Source organism: Neophocaena asiaeorientalis, unplaced genomic scaffold (genome assembly GCF_003031525.2).
Source record: "Neophocaena asiaeorientalis asiaeorientalis breed wild unplaced genomic scaffold, Neophocaena_asiaeorientalis_V1.1 scaffold147, whole genome shotgun sequence".
Lineage (NCBI taxonomy): Eukaryota > Metazoa > Chordata > Mammalia > Artiodactyla > Phocoenidae > Neophocaena > Neophocaena asiaeorientalis.
This window is the reverse complement of record NW_020173758.1, coordinates 4975973-4992981: the sequence shown is the minus strand read 5'-3', so window position 1 is coordinate 4992981 and position 17009 is coordinate 4975973. Positions and strand designations below refer to the sequence as shown.

General features: G+C 39.9%; 1 protein-coding gene across 1 annotated transcript in view; it reads left to right on the top strand.

Moving 5' to 3' along the window:
- Window positions 1–3: 3 nt before the first annotated feature.
- Window positions 4–17009, top strand: part of PLPPR5 (phospholipid phosphatase related 5) — a gene marked incomplete at its 5' end in the record, with an annotated part of 123054 nt that continues 106048 nt past the window's right edge. Inside the window, one exon of the mRNA XM_024751248.1 lies at window positions 4–153. Coding sequence (XP_024607016.1) covers window positions 4–153 — 150 coding nt within the window. The remainder of the gene's footprint in view (window positions 154–17009) is intronic.

Sequence of the window (17009 nt, the reverse complement as noted above, 5' to 3'; positions counted from 1 at the left end):
TACTTCGAATACACGGACACGTTCACTGTGAACGTGCAGGGCTTCTTCTGCCACGACAGCGCCTACCGCAAGCCCTACCCGGGCCCGGAGGACAGCAGCGCCGTGCCCCCCGTGCTCCTCTACTCGCTGGCCGCCGGGGTCCCCGTGCTCGTGGTAAGCCCGGGGGTGCCCGCCCTCGCCCCGACTGCCCTTTTCCGCCCCTCGCCTTCAGGGTTGAGGCCCCGCTGAGGTCGGGGCGCGGCAGCCTTTGCCTTCTAAGTTCCTCCAAGTTGACGGCAGCCCCTTCCCCAGAGGACATTCTTCTAGGGCGCGTCGGTATGGGTCCGAAGGAAGCCCCCAACTCTCCCCACCTGCCGCCCCCAAACCCCCGCTACCCCCCTTTTTTCTACCCCCCGCGGTGGCTGCAACTTAGCGTGACACGGAGGGGGATGGGAGGGAAGGGGGCTGTAGACGGTAATGGGTGGGAGTCGGGGCTGGGGAGGAGGTGAGTTATCCGGATGAATCTTGACTTCATCTACGCTGTGGCCTTGCTCCGCTGGCTGCCACCTCTCACATTGCAACTGGAAGACGAGCAGCAGCGGGGCCAGCGGGAGGGAGACAGCGATCAACTGCTGGGGTGTGGAAGGGACTTCTGCTTCCAGAGTCGGGGCGCAAATTCCCTTTTTACCGCCTCCTTCCCTTTCGAAAGGAAGTGCCAATTAGACTAAGCTGACCAGGGAACAAATATCTAAAAAAGAACATGAGACCCCTCCTAAATGAAGAGGCTCCAGTAGCAGTGCTTGCTGAAAAGCAGGAGCTGTGCCTAAATTACAGGATTTATTTAAACGCTCTTCCATTCCCTGGGCGGCTTAAGTCCTTCTCTCATAGAGCTTTTCTGAGAATGCCTTTTGGATTGTGTGTGTATCTATACGGGCACATGCACGTACATATATACACAGATATACATATGTAATTATTAGAATGATAATCGTATAATAATTTACGTATGTGAATGTGGTGCAAAGTTATAGGTAGGAGAATTGGTGGTGTTTTTCAGAAAATAGTTATTATGGTTCCTTTAATATTGTCAAAGTATTGGAGGTTCCCTTCTTGTGGTACAGCTCATCTTGTCTCTCTCTCTCTCTCTCTTTCTCTCTCTCTCAGCAGATAACTAATAAGAAATTAAAAATGAAGAGGGAAAGGAAAGGGACTTTTTTCCCCAGTGGTTGAATGTGTAAATTGCAATAATGAATGTTAAGAATATGTTTTATCTGTTAGGTTTGGATATTCATGTTTTCTTTGATTTTAGAGGAAATGAGTTAATAATTTACAAAATAATGAAAAGTTCCTAACACACATAATGGAATTCCACAAACCAAAGAACTTGTTGATAACTTCAAAGTAACTTTATCACAGGTACTGTGATAGTTGATGTCAAATACGGCTCCAAGAATACTGTTTTGAAAAGTGTTAGACCTTGCACCAGAAAATGTTTTGTTTTTTTTCAGTTGTAATTTGCTAAAATGTATCAGAAACCCCAAATCCAGCTTCATGTTTGTGTTCTCTCTCCTCTATTTGGAAAGCTGTAAGAGAAAAAAATAAATTGGTCATTCTTGGGCCCTTTTGCTTTCTGCAGATGTTGAGTTTCCAGACACATGTTTTATAGGAGACTGAATAGCTCAGGGATTTTTCAAGGATTTTTTTTTTTTTTCTTTTAAGAAAAAAGCCTGTCACTTTCAGGACACTGGTTTGGGTACAGCCATAATCAGTAATGTCTGTAACTCATCCCTTGGTGATTACAATTCTGTGGCTTATTTAAATGAGATAGCACTTTTCAGATCCTAACCATCCATCCATGGTGGCAGGTGCCATTTAGAGACATAAGATAGTTTCCCAAAGAATTTGATTGTTCTCCACTTAGGGGGAACCACAGAGGGGAAAGGGAATTAATTAGTCATTATTGAGCACCTGCTTTGTGCTGGGCACTGAATAGTCATGGCCACATATACTTCTCAGAGCATCCCTTCCAGGAGATAGTCTCTCCAGTTGACATTTGAGGACCCTGAGGATCAGATAATAAACTAGAAGCACCTGAAAACAAAAATGGTGGGTGTGGTGTTGATGTCTGTGAGACTGATGCCAAATGCCATACTGCTTGTCCTACTTCCAAAAAACATGTTCTCTGAAAGAAGATGAGAAAGGCTGCTTGGGTGGGGATCTAGAATATTCTTGAGAGATTTTAAAAGGGAGGATCCAACTTGATTTCCATGTTTCGATTTTCAGTTCATTAGTTACAAGAGAGAGAATTTGGGAGTCAGTCTGAAGAGAAGGAAATGTTGGATATTCAGGCTAGCTGTGCTGCTGGCCTTTGCTTCTGCTTCTGCTCTTCCCAATATTACACTCTCATAATGTGAAAGTTTGGGAACAGTAATGGCAGCCCTGCTTTTGCATTCTTCTCAAGAACACTGGCTTAGCACAGTCACTTTGCATGAAAACAATATTATTAATAATAATGTTAGTAGCACCCATCATTTGTTGGGTTATATACCCTATACCTATCTAATACTTGCATTATCTATGAAAGCAGTTATTATTACTGTCACCTACCCTTGGCAAAACTGAGGTTTAGGAAGGTTAAGTAACTTGCCCGAGGACCAAGGCTAAAAACATTACACCCAGAATTTTAACCCTACTGTGTCACGCTCCCAAACCTGTGCCTTTCTATTACAATATGCAAATTCAGCTTACTCATAAATCATTCTTCTAAATAAATGCCTCAAATGGTCTCTTTCCCCATCTTTTACATTTCTTGGACTGTAGTGGTACAGATTCTTCATTATATATATTTTTAATCTTCAAAACTCATTCTAATCCTTAAAGTTAATTTTGAAAAGTAGCTCTCCTCACTGCCACAATCTGTGGTTTTGTTTCAAATTTGCCAAATTTATTTATCTAAAAATTAAAAGGAAAATATTCTTTAAATTTTATCACTTTTATATAGTGTTGACTTGGGGCACATGTTTGGAGTCTGACAAGTTTGGATTCAGATTCAAAGTGCATCCTGCTGTTATGGTAAGAGTTGGGGATTCTGCTTGCTGTGTAACCTTGAACAACTAATTTATAGCTCCTTAATCCTTAATTTTCTAAGTCACAGGATTTTGAATATTAAATGAGATATAATATATAAATATCATCCTTTGCCCATAGTTGATACTCCATAAGAGATCACTATTTCATTAACACTATTAGTAAAATAGTAATTCAGTAAATGCTTATTGAATTCCTGTGTTGCAAGCACCATATCAGCCAGAGTAGTGGTTATAAAGGTAATTTCAGAAGTAAACCATGGTCACTAATCCTTAAGAGTTTACAGTAATTTGGGAAATTAGGTAATCATGCCAAAAGTCATAATGTAAATCACCATAATAAAAGTGTTTATGTACATATTTACGTATATATATATACTGCAAAGACCTCTGGTGGTTCAAAGAGGACAAGATCATTTTTATTTGGAGAGGAGAAGAAAGGCTTCATGAAGGAAAGGGTGGCTTTTGAGATGTGACTTGAAGGAGAGGTTGTAATGGAGTTTGAGTCAGGACATCACAGAAGGCAGCAGTGTGAACATGAGTGACTGCTTGGTAGCAGAAAATGCAGTCTGTACTCTTGAAACAGTGATTGGTCTGTCTTGTTTCTAAGAGTGGTGTGTGGGGAATGCAGGGGTATATGGCAGAAGAGGAAGACTAGGGTCTCATTGCTGAGTCCTGGAATGTCAGGCTGAGTTTTTCTCCATTTATTGGGAATTGAGTAGGGACTTGTCTGATAGGTGGTGTTTTAGGACATTTTGGGGACAGTAGTGTAGGGCTCTTCTATTATTAAAATATCTGTGTAAGATAATTTTACACTCTTCATCCCCGAGTCTTTTTTGTGTTGTGAAATATTATTATTTTAATTGTGTTTTCAGAAAACACCTGTAATTTGGGCTCATTTACAAAGATGACATGGTTTATAAACTCTTTGAAAACAGGTACTGTTCAGTTTGATCTGTATGCACTCACCAAAGCACTACCTACAGAATTTACAGATATAAATTTAATTAGTGATCTTTGTTTTTCATTGATTAAAAGACCTGGTGATGACAATGGTTTCTGCCCCCCAGATTTGGATACAGTGGCCACTAGCCCCTATTGTACCTTAGATCTCTGAGCAACACAGATGATTTGAAGGAGACAAAGCTAGACCATCCCTCTTCATAGAGTCAGAATCAAGACAGAGAAGACCAGGACTGAGGGTTAGGGAGCATCTCTGATTGTTTATGCCTGCATCCCCAGGAAGCTCCCTCTGGGTTCCGAGACTGAGGCATGGAGCTACTGCCGCTATACCAAGGATGTTGCATCACTAAATGTGGTGGAAGTAGATGGTGACAGAAAGGCATCTTATATCCAGAGGTCCATCTTGTTAAATCAAAGCCTAAAGCTCTCCCATAGACCTCTCCTTCCTTGAACCTTGCCTTGGGTGCCCACTACTATCTCCACCCATGTCCACTCCTGGAATCCTATGAGTATAAAATGAGTTGACATTTAAGTATCAGAGTAGTGCCCAGCTGAATATGTGTTAGCTACTGTTAGTCCTCCCAAGTTTGGGATAATTCATCAAGACAACCTATTTGGGCTTCCCCAGTGGCGCAGTGGTTAAGAATCTGCCCGCCAATGCAGGGGACACGGGTTCGAACCCTGGTCTGGGAAGATCCCACATGCCGCAGAGCAGCTAAGCCCGTGAGCCACAGTTACTGAGCCTGCGTGTCTGGAGCCTGTGCTCCGCAACGAGAGAGGCCCACGCACCGCGATGAAGAGTGGCCCCCACTCGCCACAACTAGAGAAAGCCCTCGCACAGAAACGAAGACCCAACACAGCCAAAAATAAATAAATGAAATTAAAAAAAAAAAAAGACAACCTATTTAAGGCACCTAGCAAAATACCTTTGTTAGTGGGTTCCAGGGCTGATAAAATATTTGAGGTGAATAGAAGCCACCTAGTTCAATCCATCACCCACAAAAATTGGGGAGTCTGAATAGCAAGAACACTAAAACTCAATTAGAACTCTGTTCTTCCAGTCAAGTCAGTGATTTCTGCCTTTGACGACTCCTCCATTTCTTCAGCGGGCTAACACTAGCTAATATTTCCTATGTACCAGTTGCTGTGTAATGTACATTTAATGTGTTACTTCATTTAATGCTTACCACGATAGTACTGTCTTTAAACATAGGCACTATCATTAAGCCCACTTTACAAATGAGAAATAGGATGTTTAGTGAGATTAGATGTCAGACTTGTATTAATTTTTTTCAGTCCATTAGTATAATTAATCTTCACAATAAACTTATGAAGGAGACTTGGATGTAAAAAGGTGAGATGACCAGTCCAGAGTCCCACAATGACGGTGCTAGAATCGTTAGAGCCTGTGCATTTAGTTCTTTTGTTATGTACCTTTATCCTTACACATTAAACAAATCTTTAAAGATATTTAGTCATAGGGATTCAATACTAGAAGGGTCAAATTTTTCTCAAAACTTTTATCTTCAATTTCATTTTTTTCTGGTTTGATGGGAAACTTTGTGTTCTAGTGTAGACAGTGGTTTCAATGTGTAGTGTAGGAAATTGTTTTGTTTCCTATTAAGCTTGAAATGTTATGGAGAGGTTGGTGGCAGTGGGAGGGATTCAGAGATATTTCTGTTGTTCTGATCTGCAGCCACGTTTCTTATCTCTGTGGCACACATTAGCACAATGCTTCAGGCACCTGCTTTTCTGTGGAACCACCCTCTGGTTCTAGATCTGCAAACTGCAGTGCACGGAGAGCTGAGAGGACCTCTGTTTCTAAGACATGTTTCTTAAAATGGGACCTAGCACTAGATTTGTGGAGGGGGGGGGCAGTGAACACACTGAAATTGTATTACAAAATACCGTATGTACATATGTATGTATGTGTGTGTATATGTACGCATTTTTCTAGTAAGAGCCTCCATGGCTTTATCGGATTGTCAGAAATGCCTAAGATTCCTAAAAGTTAAGACGTACTTTTTGAGGATTTATGGATCTGTTTAAACTCCTCCTTAGGTCTCTTAGGCCCTTGCTTTACTTAGATATTCTCATTCATATTCATTCATTCATGTTCACCCTCCCTCTTTCCCTTCTCCTCCCTGCATTCCTTTGATGGTCTCTCTTTTTTCATTTATCCCCTTCCCTCTGCATACTGATTAGGAGATTGTGATGGGGGTAAGGGGAAGCAAAGGCCCAGGAACCTGAAAACCAGCTTGTGTTTCCTTTCCCTTCCTTTTCCCTGCCTCTCCCCCTCCCTTCTGCCTCTTCTCCTCCCACACCCCTTCTTCCTTTTCCTCTCCCCTTCTCCCCCTCTATCCCCTGTCACTCATCATCCCTGTTGCTTCTCTGCACCAGTTACCTTATCTGAAAAATGTTGGCTTATTTCTTCCTGCCTTTCCTACCTTTTGGAACTGTTCTTGAGAATCAAATGGATGTAAATGCACCTTGGAGACAATAAGTCACTTCATGCATATGAGGAAAACATAATGTGAGCAGATTACATGGGTGTAGCTGCTTGGTCATTGGAGATGGTTAGACTGCTTATAGCATGGCTTTGCCAGCCGAATACACTTACTCTGTGGAGCAGGAAAACGGAAAAAGGTTTTATACTTCTTATTTTCTTGTAGAAAGGAGAGCAAAAATAAAAAGACAACAGTATGAAATGGCCTTACTAATTATTACAGACTATTACTCCAATACTCAATGCTGTTTTTCAAAATGTTTCAATAAGCTCTTACTGTCAAGATTATTATAAAGAATCATCCCATTTATTTGTGTAATTTGAAAGAAATAATGTTTCCAGGGAGGAGTGTTGATGCCATCTGTTAAGTGTGCATTGTATCATATTCATTTTTAAATTTGTACTGTACCCAAAAGTCATTATTTGTAAAAGTTTGGAATGATGATAATGCACCTACTATGTGCTAGGCACAGTGCTATTACTTGACTTGTATAATGAGGGAGGCATATTCACTGCCCTTCCAGAGTTCAAACACTATGCATGAAATTATATCTCCAAGCCTCAGCTTTCTTGTCTGTAAATTGAGATGATACTTAACATTATCTTTTAAGACTTAAACATAAGCATGCATTAAGTGATAGCTGCTCTTTTAACATAAATGCCAGTAACATTTATTGGTGCTACGCAGCAAAAGGACATCAGGTGTCCTTAATCATTTCTGTTGAATGGATGTGGTAAACCATTTACTCTTCATATTAACTATTCCAGGTACTATGTGTGGTAACTAACACATCTAGGGAGCTTACACAATTCCTCCACTGGGTAAATGCCACATCTTGGATCTGAATCTATTACTTCAAATCCAATGCTCCCTTGGCTAACTGCCATTGCCCACTAATTTGATTCATAGCCTGAATGGTGGCATTCCTAGAAGGTAGAGCAGAGTTTAAGCATATTGATTATGTATCGTTGTGCTCTTTACAGCGTCTTTATGCTTGTAAATGTATAGGCTCAGTTACAACCAGACATGAAAAGGGGAATTTAAAATCTGTGTTTAATATGTGTATGTATAGCTGATTAACTTTGCTGCACACCTGAAACTAACACAACATTGTAAATTAACTATACTCCAATAAAAATTTAAAAAATAATATAAAATCTGTGTTCAAAGACAAAACTTCATTGGTTCCTAAAACCAGTGGAATAGCCAGTAGAACTTGCTTCTCCCAGCTCAGCATTCCCATCCATACAGTTCGAGGAGGCAAGTTCTGATGTCAGAGATCTTAACCTAGGAAGAAGAAGAGCTTTTAAACAGACTTTGGAAAATCATAAGACTATCGTTTTGATGGGAAATACTGTAAAATATGTGAAATGGAGTTCTATATTCAGTACTATTTAAACTATTTCTGAGAATGCCAGTTTTCACTCAGCTGGCTGCTTACTTTTTTAGTCTTATTATGACAGATGTAGTTTGAGAACCACTGTCAGTAAAATCACCATTTTTTTGGGTAAAAACAGAATCCTAGAGATTCTTTTTCCAGTTCAGGTGCATTTAAAACTTTACAGACAGTCTTGGTGGACGTTTCTCACTGAGAGAACATGTGTGAGTGGAAGCATGTGTGTGTGTATGGGTTTTTGGTGTTTAATACATTTGTAATTTTTTGTATGAACTCACTTTTATCTCCCTTGCTTCTAACCTTTATAGTGCTCTCCCACCCTTCCCCTCAGGAAAAAGAATATTTCTGAAACATTCTGCTATATCCTTTCAGACCTAGCACCAACTCCTCTAAGTAGATCCCTTTTCCCATATGAGGTAGCTGCATTCTCCACTATGATTCCTGTGTGGCTTTAGCACATTATGGCATTAAAATAATCTTATATTGTGCTTTATGTTGTATTTAATTTTATTCATGTTTCTATCACTAGACTTGAGCATCTCAAAATCGGGGTTTTGTAATCTGACTCATCATGCCCAACTCTTTGGTTATTTTTGGTGAATAAATTATCCAGGGACTAATCGAAGTTTGTGATGATGAGGTTATAATGACCAAATTCTGCTGAGCACACAGTTACTTAATAACCATTCATTAAAATAGGCAAAATATTCCGTACAGCCTATTCTGTAAGTTTAATGAACTGGCAGCTCTCTGTCCTTTGATGCGTTTTAAGTGTATAAACCCTGTATAAAAGGTTCAGCATAGCCAAGGTGTGATTCTGTGTCCTCAGACTGACATGCTTCAAGCAGAAACCTTCCTATCCATTGAGAACAAGTCACTGGGATATGGGTTACAGGCCTCCCTGGAGTCTTATACCCTGATCATTCAAGGGTAGGAAGTATCTCCAAACTACTTTAGTCAATCCAGTCCAATAGCTTGAATTTCACCAATTAAGAGTCCATTTTAGCACTTACCATGCTAACTAAAAGTCACAACTTTCATCAGTAAAAAATCATTTTATACCTACAATGCTAATTTAGTTGTTAATTAACATATGATAGCAAAAGGACTTACAGCAGCCTCTTTGGAGTGTGACCTTTCTGATAAAATGCTTGTGACTGTCGGACTTCCTCTCTCCCTCGCTTCCTCATTCTTTCTTTTCCTGAGCAAATATTTGTTGAGTACCTTCCATGTGTAGCATACGCTGAAAATAAGGCTTACAGAAGTTACCTGACTTGCTCCAAATCCCAAAACCAGAATTAGAGCCGATCTTCCCCTTTTCCAAATCTTTCAAAGCAGTGTCAGGAAGTAAAACACTCATGAAATCATGGGGCGATTAAATACAAATGTAGTCCTGACGTATCTGCATATTACCAAAATAACTTACGGCATTTCTTCTCTAAGGATTTGTGTTGATATAACCAGCCCTGCTATGTTGAGGAAATTGTGTATTGTGTTTCTAGCATAATGATCCCTTTTTTGAAAGGGTGCTGTCAGTAGTGCCAGCAGAAACTGTACTTTTCTATCGAGATTTTTTAATCAAGATTTCAGATTTAGCTTTTTCTCACACTGGGGTGCACAGAAGCACTCTTGACACTGAGAAGCATCTTGTATTTCCAGAGATCTCATCAAAGCAGAATGCCATGTTCTCCCAAACAGAAAAATTGAGCAGTCTTGGATAAAGGCAGTGCACCTGGGGCCTCATCTTGTAATTTAAAATGAGCTCCTGACATTTCCAGTCAAAAAACAAAACACTATCTTTGGGTTGGTGGCAATGACCTCTTCCTTCACACGTGCCTTTCCAGTGTGGGGTTTACTCAGTTACTAAAATGAATGAAGAGACTTAGTCAAAACTACGTGACAACCCTTTTGGTCTTTCACAAAGAGACCTTTGTTTCTTCTTCTTGCTGGCTTCATCACATGGTTCCTTGGGGGGTCTCCTTTTCCTTTTTCCTGGGGCTCAGTCTAGAATACAGATAGAGGAATCCAGTAGACACTTTATTCAAGCCACACTGTCAGGCTTTTTCTTCCACTCCATTTTTGGAAAAGATTTGTGAATCCACTGTGAGAGAGATTATGCTGCTTTGTAGCTGGGACTTTTTAGTCATGAAAGAGGCCTTAGAGATCATTTAGTTTCATCTCTTAATTTCCAAATGAATGGCCAGAGAGATTAAATGACTTGCCCAAGGCCATGCGGCTAATGAGAAATTACACCAATTGCTGACATATATGGGCACTTGGTATATATACATCAGTCCTTGTTGTACTTTACACATATTAACTAATTTCATCCTCGCAGCATTGGAGGTAGGCACTATTGTTATCTCAATTTACAGATGAGAACACTGAGGCACAGGAAGATTAAGCAACTAGCCCATGACCCCACAGCAAGGAAGTGACATGCCTGGGCAGAATGTCTCCATATGAGCTTTTAATAACACAGAGATGGTTCTTTTCTCCAGTACCAATTTTTTTGTCATCTCCTGGAGAGGTTAAGGCCGCCTGCAGCAAATCGTTCTGCATAGCAATATTAGTTGGGAGATAGAGATGAAGAGTATGTGATTATTATGATAGCTTTTTCCTTATGACACTATAGTGCTGATTGAAAACATTTTCCTGAATATTGTATTTACAATTAGCAGTTAATCTGTGATAGTGAAGACATAGTAACAGATAAGGAAAAAGAGCATTTAATTCCCAAATCACTTGGTTCTATGATGCCTTCTTTTATGTTGCTGACATCAAATCCTTTCAGACAAAAAGTAAAACAACATTTGAAACTTGCCACAAGTGGATATAACAAAAACCTAACCATTTTTAATACGCAGACCTTTAAGTTCTTTTTTTTTAATTTAAAACTGAGGGAATATAATTAGGGAGTTGATTATACAGGTGATGGGAAAGTTGAGAAGCTGAACAGGAAATGGTGAGGCCACCCAGAGTTTATGCAATAGCAGAAAGCCACTACTACAACTGCCAGGGCTGGAGAGACAAAGGAAGGAGATGGGGTTAGCAGAGCTTGGGGCAGAAGTTGGAACCTAAGATGATGTGTTTCACAGGAGCTAAAAGTATGGAGGAGAGCTCTTGTTAGAGGTGTTGCCTGAGGAGGGAGGAAGGAAGTGGTGAAGAAATACCGATTTTTCCTTCCTCTGCCTTTCAATCTCCCATCCATACCTCCCAGATTTTAAGTTCTTTTAATGTGATTTTTACGTAACACAGTAAAATTATCACACTACATATAATTGATATATAGCCTATCTACTGCATTCAAGACATAGTTATTACATTTGGCATACTAGTTTGGCATAAGTTTGGCAACTAGTTAGAGGCATGGAAAAACTATTGGTATAAATATATTTCAGAGAAAAGGATAGACAATTATATATTTATATGTTTTGAAGTCTTCTCTTATTTTTGAAGGAACTTAGAGACATTCTCAAAACTTGGTTCAATCTTGTGGTGCCATTTCCTGCGAGACAGCAGTGACCTGAGAAAATGCAGCTCTCTGCTTTCTGTAATTCTCTCTGCTGTTTGTTTCCATCTATTAAATGATCTCTATTCTTTAATCTGGGCAACTTCAATCATACCTCTTTCATAATTCTTTCCTCGATGTGTCTAGTCAATATTAATCTATCTTTCCTATAAACTCCTTTTTTTTTTTTTTAATATAAGTCTTTCCCCTTATATACTTTCCATAAAACAGGAGTTGTTGCAGGTGTGAGATGGGGAGCTGGAGAGAAAGCAAGACAAAAGAAAAGGATCAGGGCTTCCCTGGTGGCGCAGTGATTGAGAGTTCACCTGCTGATGCAGGGGACACAGGTTCGTGCCCCGGTCCGGGAAGATCCCACATGCCGTGGAGCAGCTGGGCCCGTGAGCCATGGCCGCTGAGCCTGCGCGTCCGGAGCCTGTGCTCCGCAGTGGGAGAGGCCGCGGCAGTGGGAGGACCACGTACCGCAAAAAAAAAAAAAAAAAAAAAGGATCAGTAGCAATAATGTACTCTTTTATGGAAATAGTGAATGCAGAGAATTGGTAATAAATTTTGTATTCGCAGGTTTCATGATTATCTGAAATTAAAATAAATAAGTAAAAGGAGCAGTGACTCACTGGACTCACAGGCAGGTGACCTGAGCTGACCTCCTTGCTCTGCTGCTTTCAACCTTTGAGACCTTGAGAAAGTCAAGTAGCTCTCCCGCCACTGTATCATTAGATAATTGGTTTGAAAGTGTTTGAACCTCACCCAGGGCAGAAAACTGGCCCCCGGAGCAGCTCTTTCTGTGCATGAAACAAGTCTGACTATTAGGACGCTCTATATTACAATGAAAGTCTGTCTCCCTGTCTTCTGCTCAGTGGTCTCTCTCACCTTTTGAAGCCATCTGGAACCACCTAGATGGTTTCTCTCTGAATCTTCCTTTCTTGAGACTTAAAGTCTTCATCTTGACATAGCATGGATTTGAGTCCATTTTACCCTTTTGGCCACTCACATCTGACTTTGCTTCGGATGTCCTGTGTTTTTAAGGTGTGGCACCAGCACTGAATGATGTGTCTCAGGTGTACTTTCACCCCTCGCAAGTAGAGCAGGAATTTTGCATACAAAATTTTTTCTTGATACATTAGCCTTGGGATCAATATCCAGTCACCGTGGTTAGTTATCTCATCTGTAAAGGGAGTAGCTTAAACTTTTCGTCAAGTAGGCAGAAGTACTGTATGATGATGTACACTGTTCTGCTCCCATGGCCACAACAGACGTTGCTAAGAGACGGTGGCATTTTCTCACCAGCTGAGACTGATCTGGGCTTTCAGTCCTTAAGACAGAACTCCAGGCAACCTCTTGTAACTGTATTTGCCCTCTTGGAATCAAATGACTATTAAAATGCTTCAATTGTGTGTAGCATGTACAATGTAGTATACTGCATGGCTATGCATTATAGTTAATTACATTTAAATACTATGGCCGTCAGAAGATTATAAATGCTTATAGAACAGCAAATATGTCTCGTATATCTTTGACTCTTGCTCATCACATAATGCCTAATAGAGTGCCTTTCAAATAGCAGATATAAGTAATTATTTGTGTATTTTAGAAGAGAATTAGAGAAGCATAAATTAAAATTATTTATAATTTTACCCGTTCACAGATACTTAAATCGTAAAGTCCAAATTATTTTTCCAAAACCCATCTTTAATATTTTACTTTATTTGCCAGTGATCCCTGATTTCAAATATTTTCCCCATGTACACTCACTTCATTTTTTTCATTTACTTAAAGTTATGTAGAATGTAGTTCAAAATAAATCTTATTTACTTGATATGAAGAATATTTCAAACACCTATCATTTTGTTTTAAGAATCTTTAACATCATCAAGTTTTGCTTCTGTAACCACTACTTCATTTCCCCATGTCTTTAATTGTCCGTTGCACATACTTTTGTAACTTAAATTGTCACTACTTAAGCTTTTATGTAGCACATGTTCTTTCTTCATCAACTGTGACATTTTCTTTATTTCAATACTTTATTTTACTTTTCTCAAAACAAATTGGTTGATTTAAAGAGCATATCATCTTCCATTCTGTTTTGTAAATTAAACCACCAGTACATTTTACGTGTGAAATTTGCACGTATGGTAAATTGGAAAACTTTTTTGGTGTTCTGAAGGAGAATTCAGATGGCTGGCAGGGTTTCTAAATGAGATGAGTCATGATTTTATTGTCACTCAGGGTCTCTGAATCATACTGTATACATTTTCATTAGTAACCATAGATTAACAGTTGAAACATTTGACTCAATACATGGAACTATTTTTGAGGAGAGTTTCTTTCCTTGGAGAGTGATAAAAATTAGTGGTGCTTTAGAGAATGACATTAATAAGTAAAGAAAGATTCAGTGCTGCTGGGGCAGGCAAATCACTTACAACTTCAATTAACTTCAGAAGGAACCAGGAAAATGAAATTAGGATTTTACTGTTTATGGATACTTTTCATTGAAATTCAGGATTTCCCAATTAGAGCAAAATATCAAACAAGTGCAAATTAGTTCCTCCCTGAATCAAACGGGTGCACATGAAATGTTCTCGCAACAATCACATTAAAGCACAATGACCTGGTATTCAGTAATTCATTTCTTCATGTATTCTTGAGAAAACATTTACCAGTCCTCCCCGGACAAGGCTTGGTGTGTGTAAGCGATTCTACACATTCAAATGGAAGAAAGGATTCCTGTCCTCAAGGAACTCAGTCCCATGTGTGTGCAGAGTTAAAATATACCAATCGTGATAACTGACAGTGAGTGGGCTAGGGTGAGGGAAAGCGAAGAAGGGAATGAAAGAGAGTTCTGAGAGCAGGTGATATTAGCTAGTCAGGGACGTGATGCAAGGGTGTTCCAAGCAAAGAACAAACACAAAGTCATTTAGGCTGGAGAAACCTTCTTGTTTGAAGAAACTCCAAGAATGTCTGGAATGGAAAGGTGTCTAACACAGAGGCAATTAGGTTCAGAACGTAAGGATGTTTAGTAAAAAGTACATTACAGTAATATTCAGAGTTTGAAGTCCAGATTCCCTTATCTGCTTGAAGAGGTAAACCTGTGATACACAGTCTAACCCTCTTAGGCTCACTTGATCTATCTGCAAAATGGGACATCTAAATCCACCTGTCTTACAAAGTAAGTTTATTTCTGTGACTGATTTTTATTTAGTAAACTAAAGGAGAAACATTAGAATACTTTTCAGAGTTTTACGGCAATATTCATCACATGGGTCTTGGCTGGCAAGTGTGTTCCAGAGTACTTATATTTTCCTTGTTTTAAATAAACATACCATTGTGAAATAAACTGTTAGATAGCTACTGAGAAGTTAACCCCCCTGACACATACATTACATGATTTTAAATCAGTATTTGCAACATGGACAATGCTAAAACATCCATATTTGTATAATTATGAAAGCTTATGTTAGTATGCACATTTAAAATTTAAATTGGTTAGGATATTTTTGTTACTATTGCTGTGTTTTGCTTCTATAATTAGGTCATTTTGACTTGCATTTTATAAATTACATAACAGGTGTGCTCACCTGTGTAGTAAATGTCTTCAGTCTTCTCATTTTAAATTGGTTACTAAAGTGAAAAATATGCATCTACATGTTGCTCTAGAAATGTGAGGACATAAGCGTGCAGTTCTTTTAGAAAGCACGGGTTAAAATTTATGTGTAATGGAACTGTCTCATTCTTGGTAGGTGAAACTCAGACTTTCCAGTTTATGGCATTAAGGATTAAATGTGCTTGGTTTTCTTGCAAGATGCTCTATCCTTCTAAATTTAGTCATCTAATTAAGATTTCCATTCATGGGGAATGACTTTAAAGAGCACATAAGACAGGCTTTTACACAAACAGGCTTTGATTGGATTAATTGGATTTGCATAAATTTTATGAGGTGAGTGTGCTAGTGTCTCAGCTTCATCTGCTTGGAAGGGAGAACTTAAAGGGATTTGTAAAGAGGAAACACATTAAAGGTTGCAAAGGAAGCACGCAGAAGCAGTCAGGTTAATGGCATGGCGAGAACAAAGCAGCGCTTTGGCAATGTATAAGCTGGCCAAGTCTGGAAAAGCTGGGCATAGGACAAAAGAGATGGGAGGTTCAGAAAGACCACAAGATTTTGGTGTGTGTGTGTGTTTGTTTTTGTTTTTGTTTCCCCAAAAGAAAAGGGATCTAAAGCAGCCCTGATGCCTGATATGGGTTTGACTACAGAGGCTGGGGGAGCTGGTGGTACATTTAGGACTGAGATAGTCAAGGCAAGGATGGCAGCTTGGATTGTAGGCAGGCAGGCTTCTTGCAGGCAGTTCTAACAGAGGGTCGCTTGGTCATTAGAGACCCGTGCTGATCCAGGCTTACCGAAAAGATGGCATTCTGGAACTGGGACGCTGAGAAGTAGGACAGAGCAGGGCAGCACCAGGGAAGCAAAGAGGTGGTGAAGTGGAGCAAGGCACATGTGCGTGAGACAAGGCAGGCTGGTCAGAATAGGCAAGTCCAGAGGAGACAAAGGACAGAACAGGCTGCTGAGACAAGGTCTCAGGCACACAGCCCGGGGCACTGGGGCTTGGCAGCCCAAATTAGGATCTCCAGCAGTGGAGACCAGGAACCCTTCCCAGCAGGCAGCGATCAGAGGCTCAGAAGTTGATTCTGAGCCGAGGCTCAACAGCAGATGTGAGGTAATAGAATTCAGAAAGCCTTGATATGGAACCAAACTTCAGACCTTCCAGCTGCTAGTGAACAAGTGATCTGCAGAACATTGATTCTGGCATTCACGTATTAAATAGTAACAATGAGACATCAACAATAGCAACCTCATCACCCCTTACATTTGCATAAAACGCTATCCTTCACAGAATGGTTCACAACAATCATGTGACATGGATAGTCTAATCACTTAGAGGTGATAAAACCCAGGCTCAGAAAATTAATATTTTCTCACAGTCATGCAGTCAAAACAGTGGCAGAGTTTAGATTAGAACCTGTCCCTGGTGTGTTTAAAAAACCTTTGTTTTTTGGTTTTTTTAAACATCTTTATTGGGGTATAATTGCTTTACAATTGTGTGTTAGTTTCTGCTTTATAACAAAGTGAATCAGTTATACATATACATATGTTCCCATATCTCTTCCCTCTTGCATCTCCCTCCCTCCCACCCTCCCTATCCCACCCCTCCATGTGGTCACAAAGCACCAAGCTGATGCTTTGCAGAAAGTAAAGAAAAGGGCAGCTGGTATGAGGATAAATGAGAAGGGCTTTCCTGACCTCGGGAAGTTCACAATCTAGTCAAGGATCCAGGCTCATGCAGAAATAACCTTAACGTTTCAAAAACTCATCCCTTTACTAGAAGAGCAACTGGGGCTTGGGAAGCATTCAGCCACTGTGTGATGTCTGAATGAATATCGAGTGAACTGTGGTAGCCCAGTGAAGAGAATAATCAGTTTGAACTCAGGCTATAAAGAAGGCTTCTCTGAGAACAGGGCATTTTAGCTACTAAGGACAGGATGCTTCCGTGAGGGGA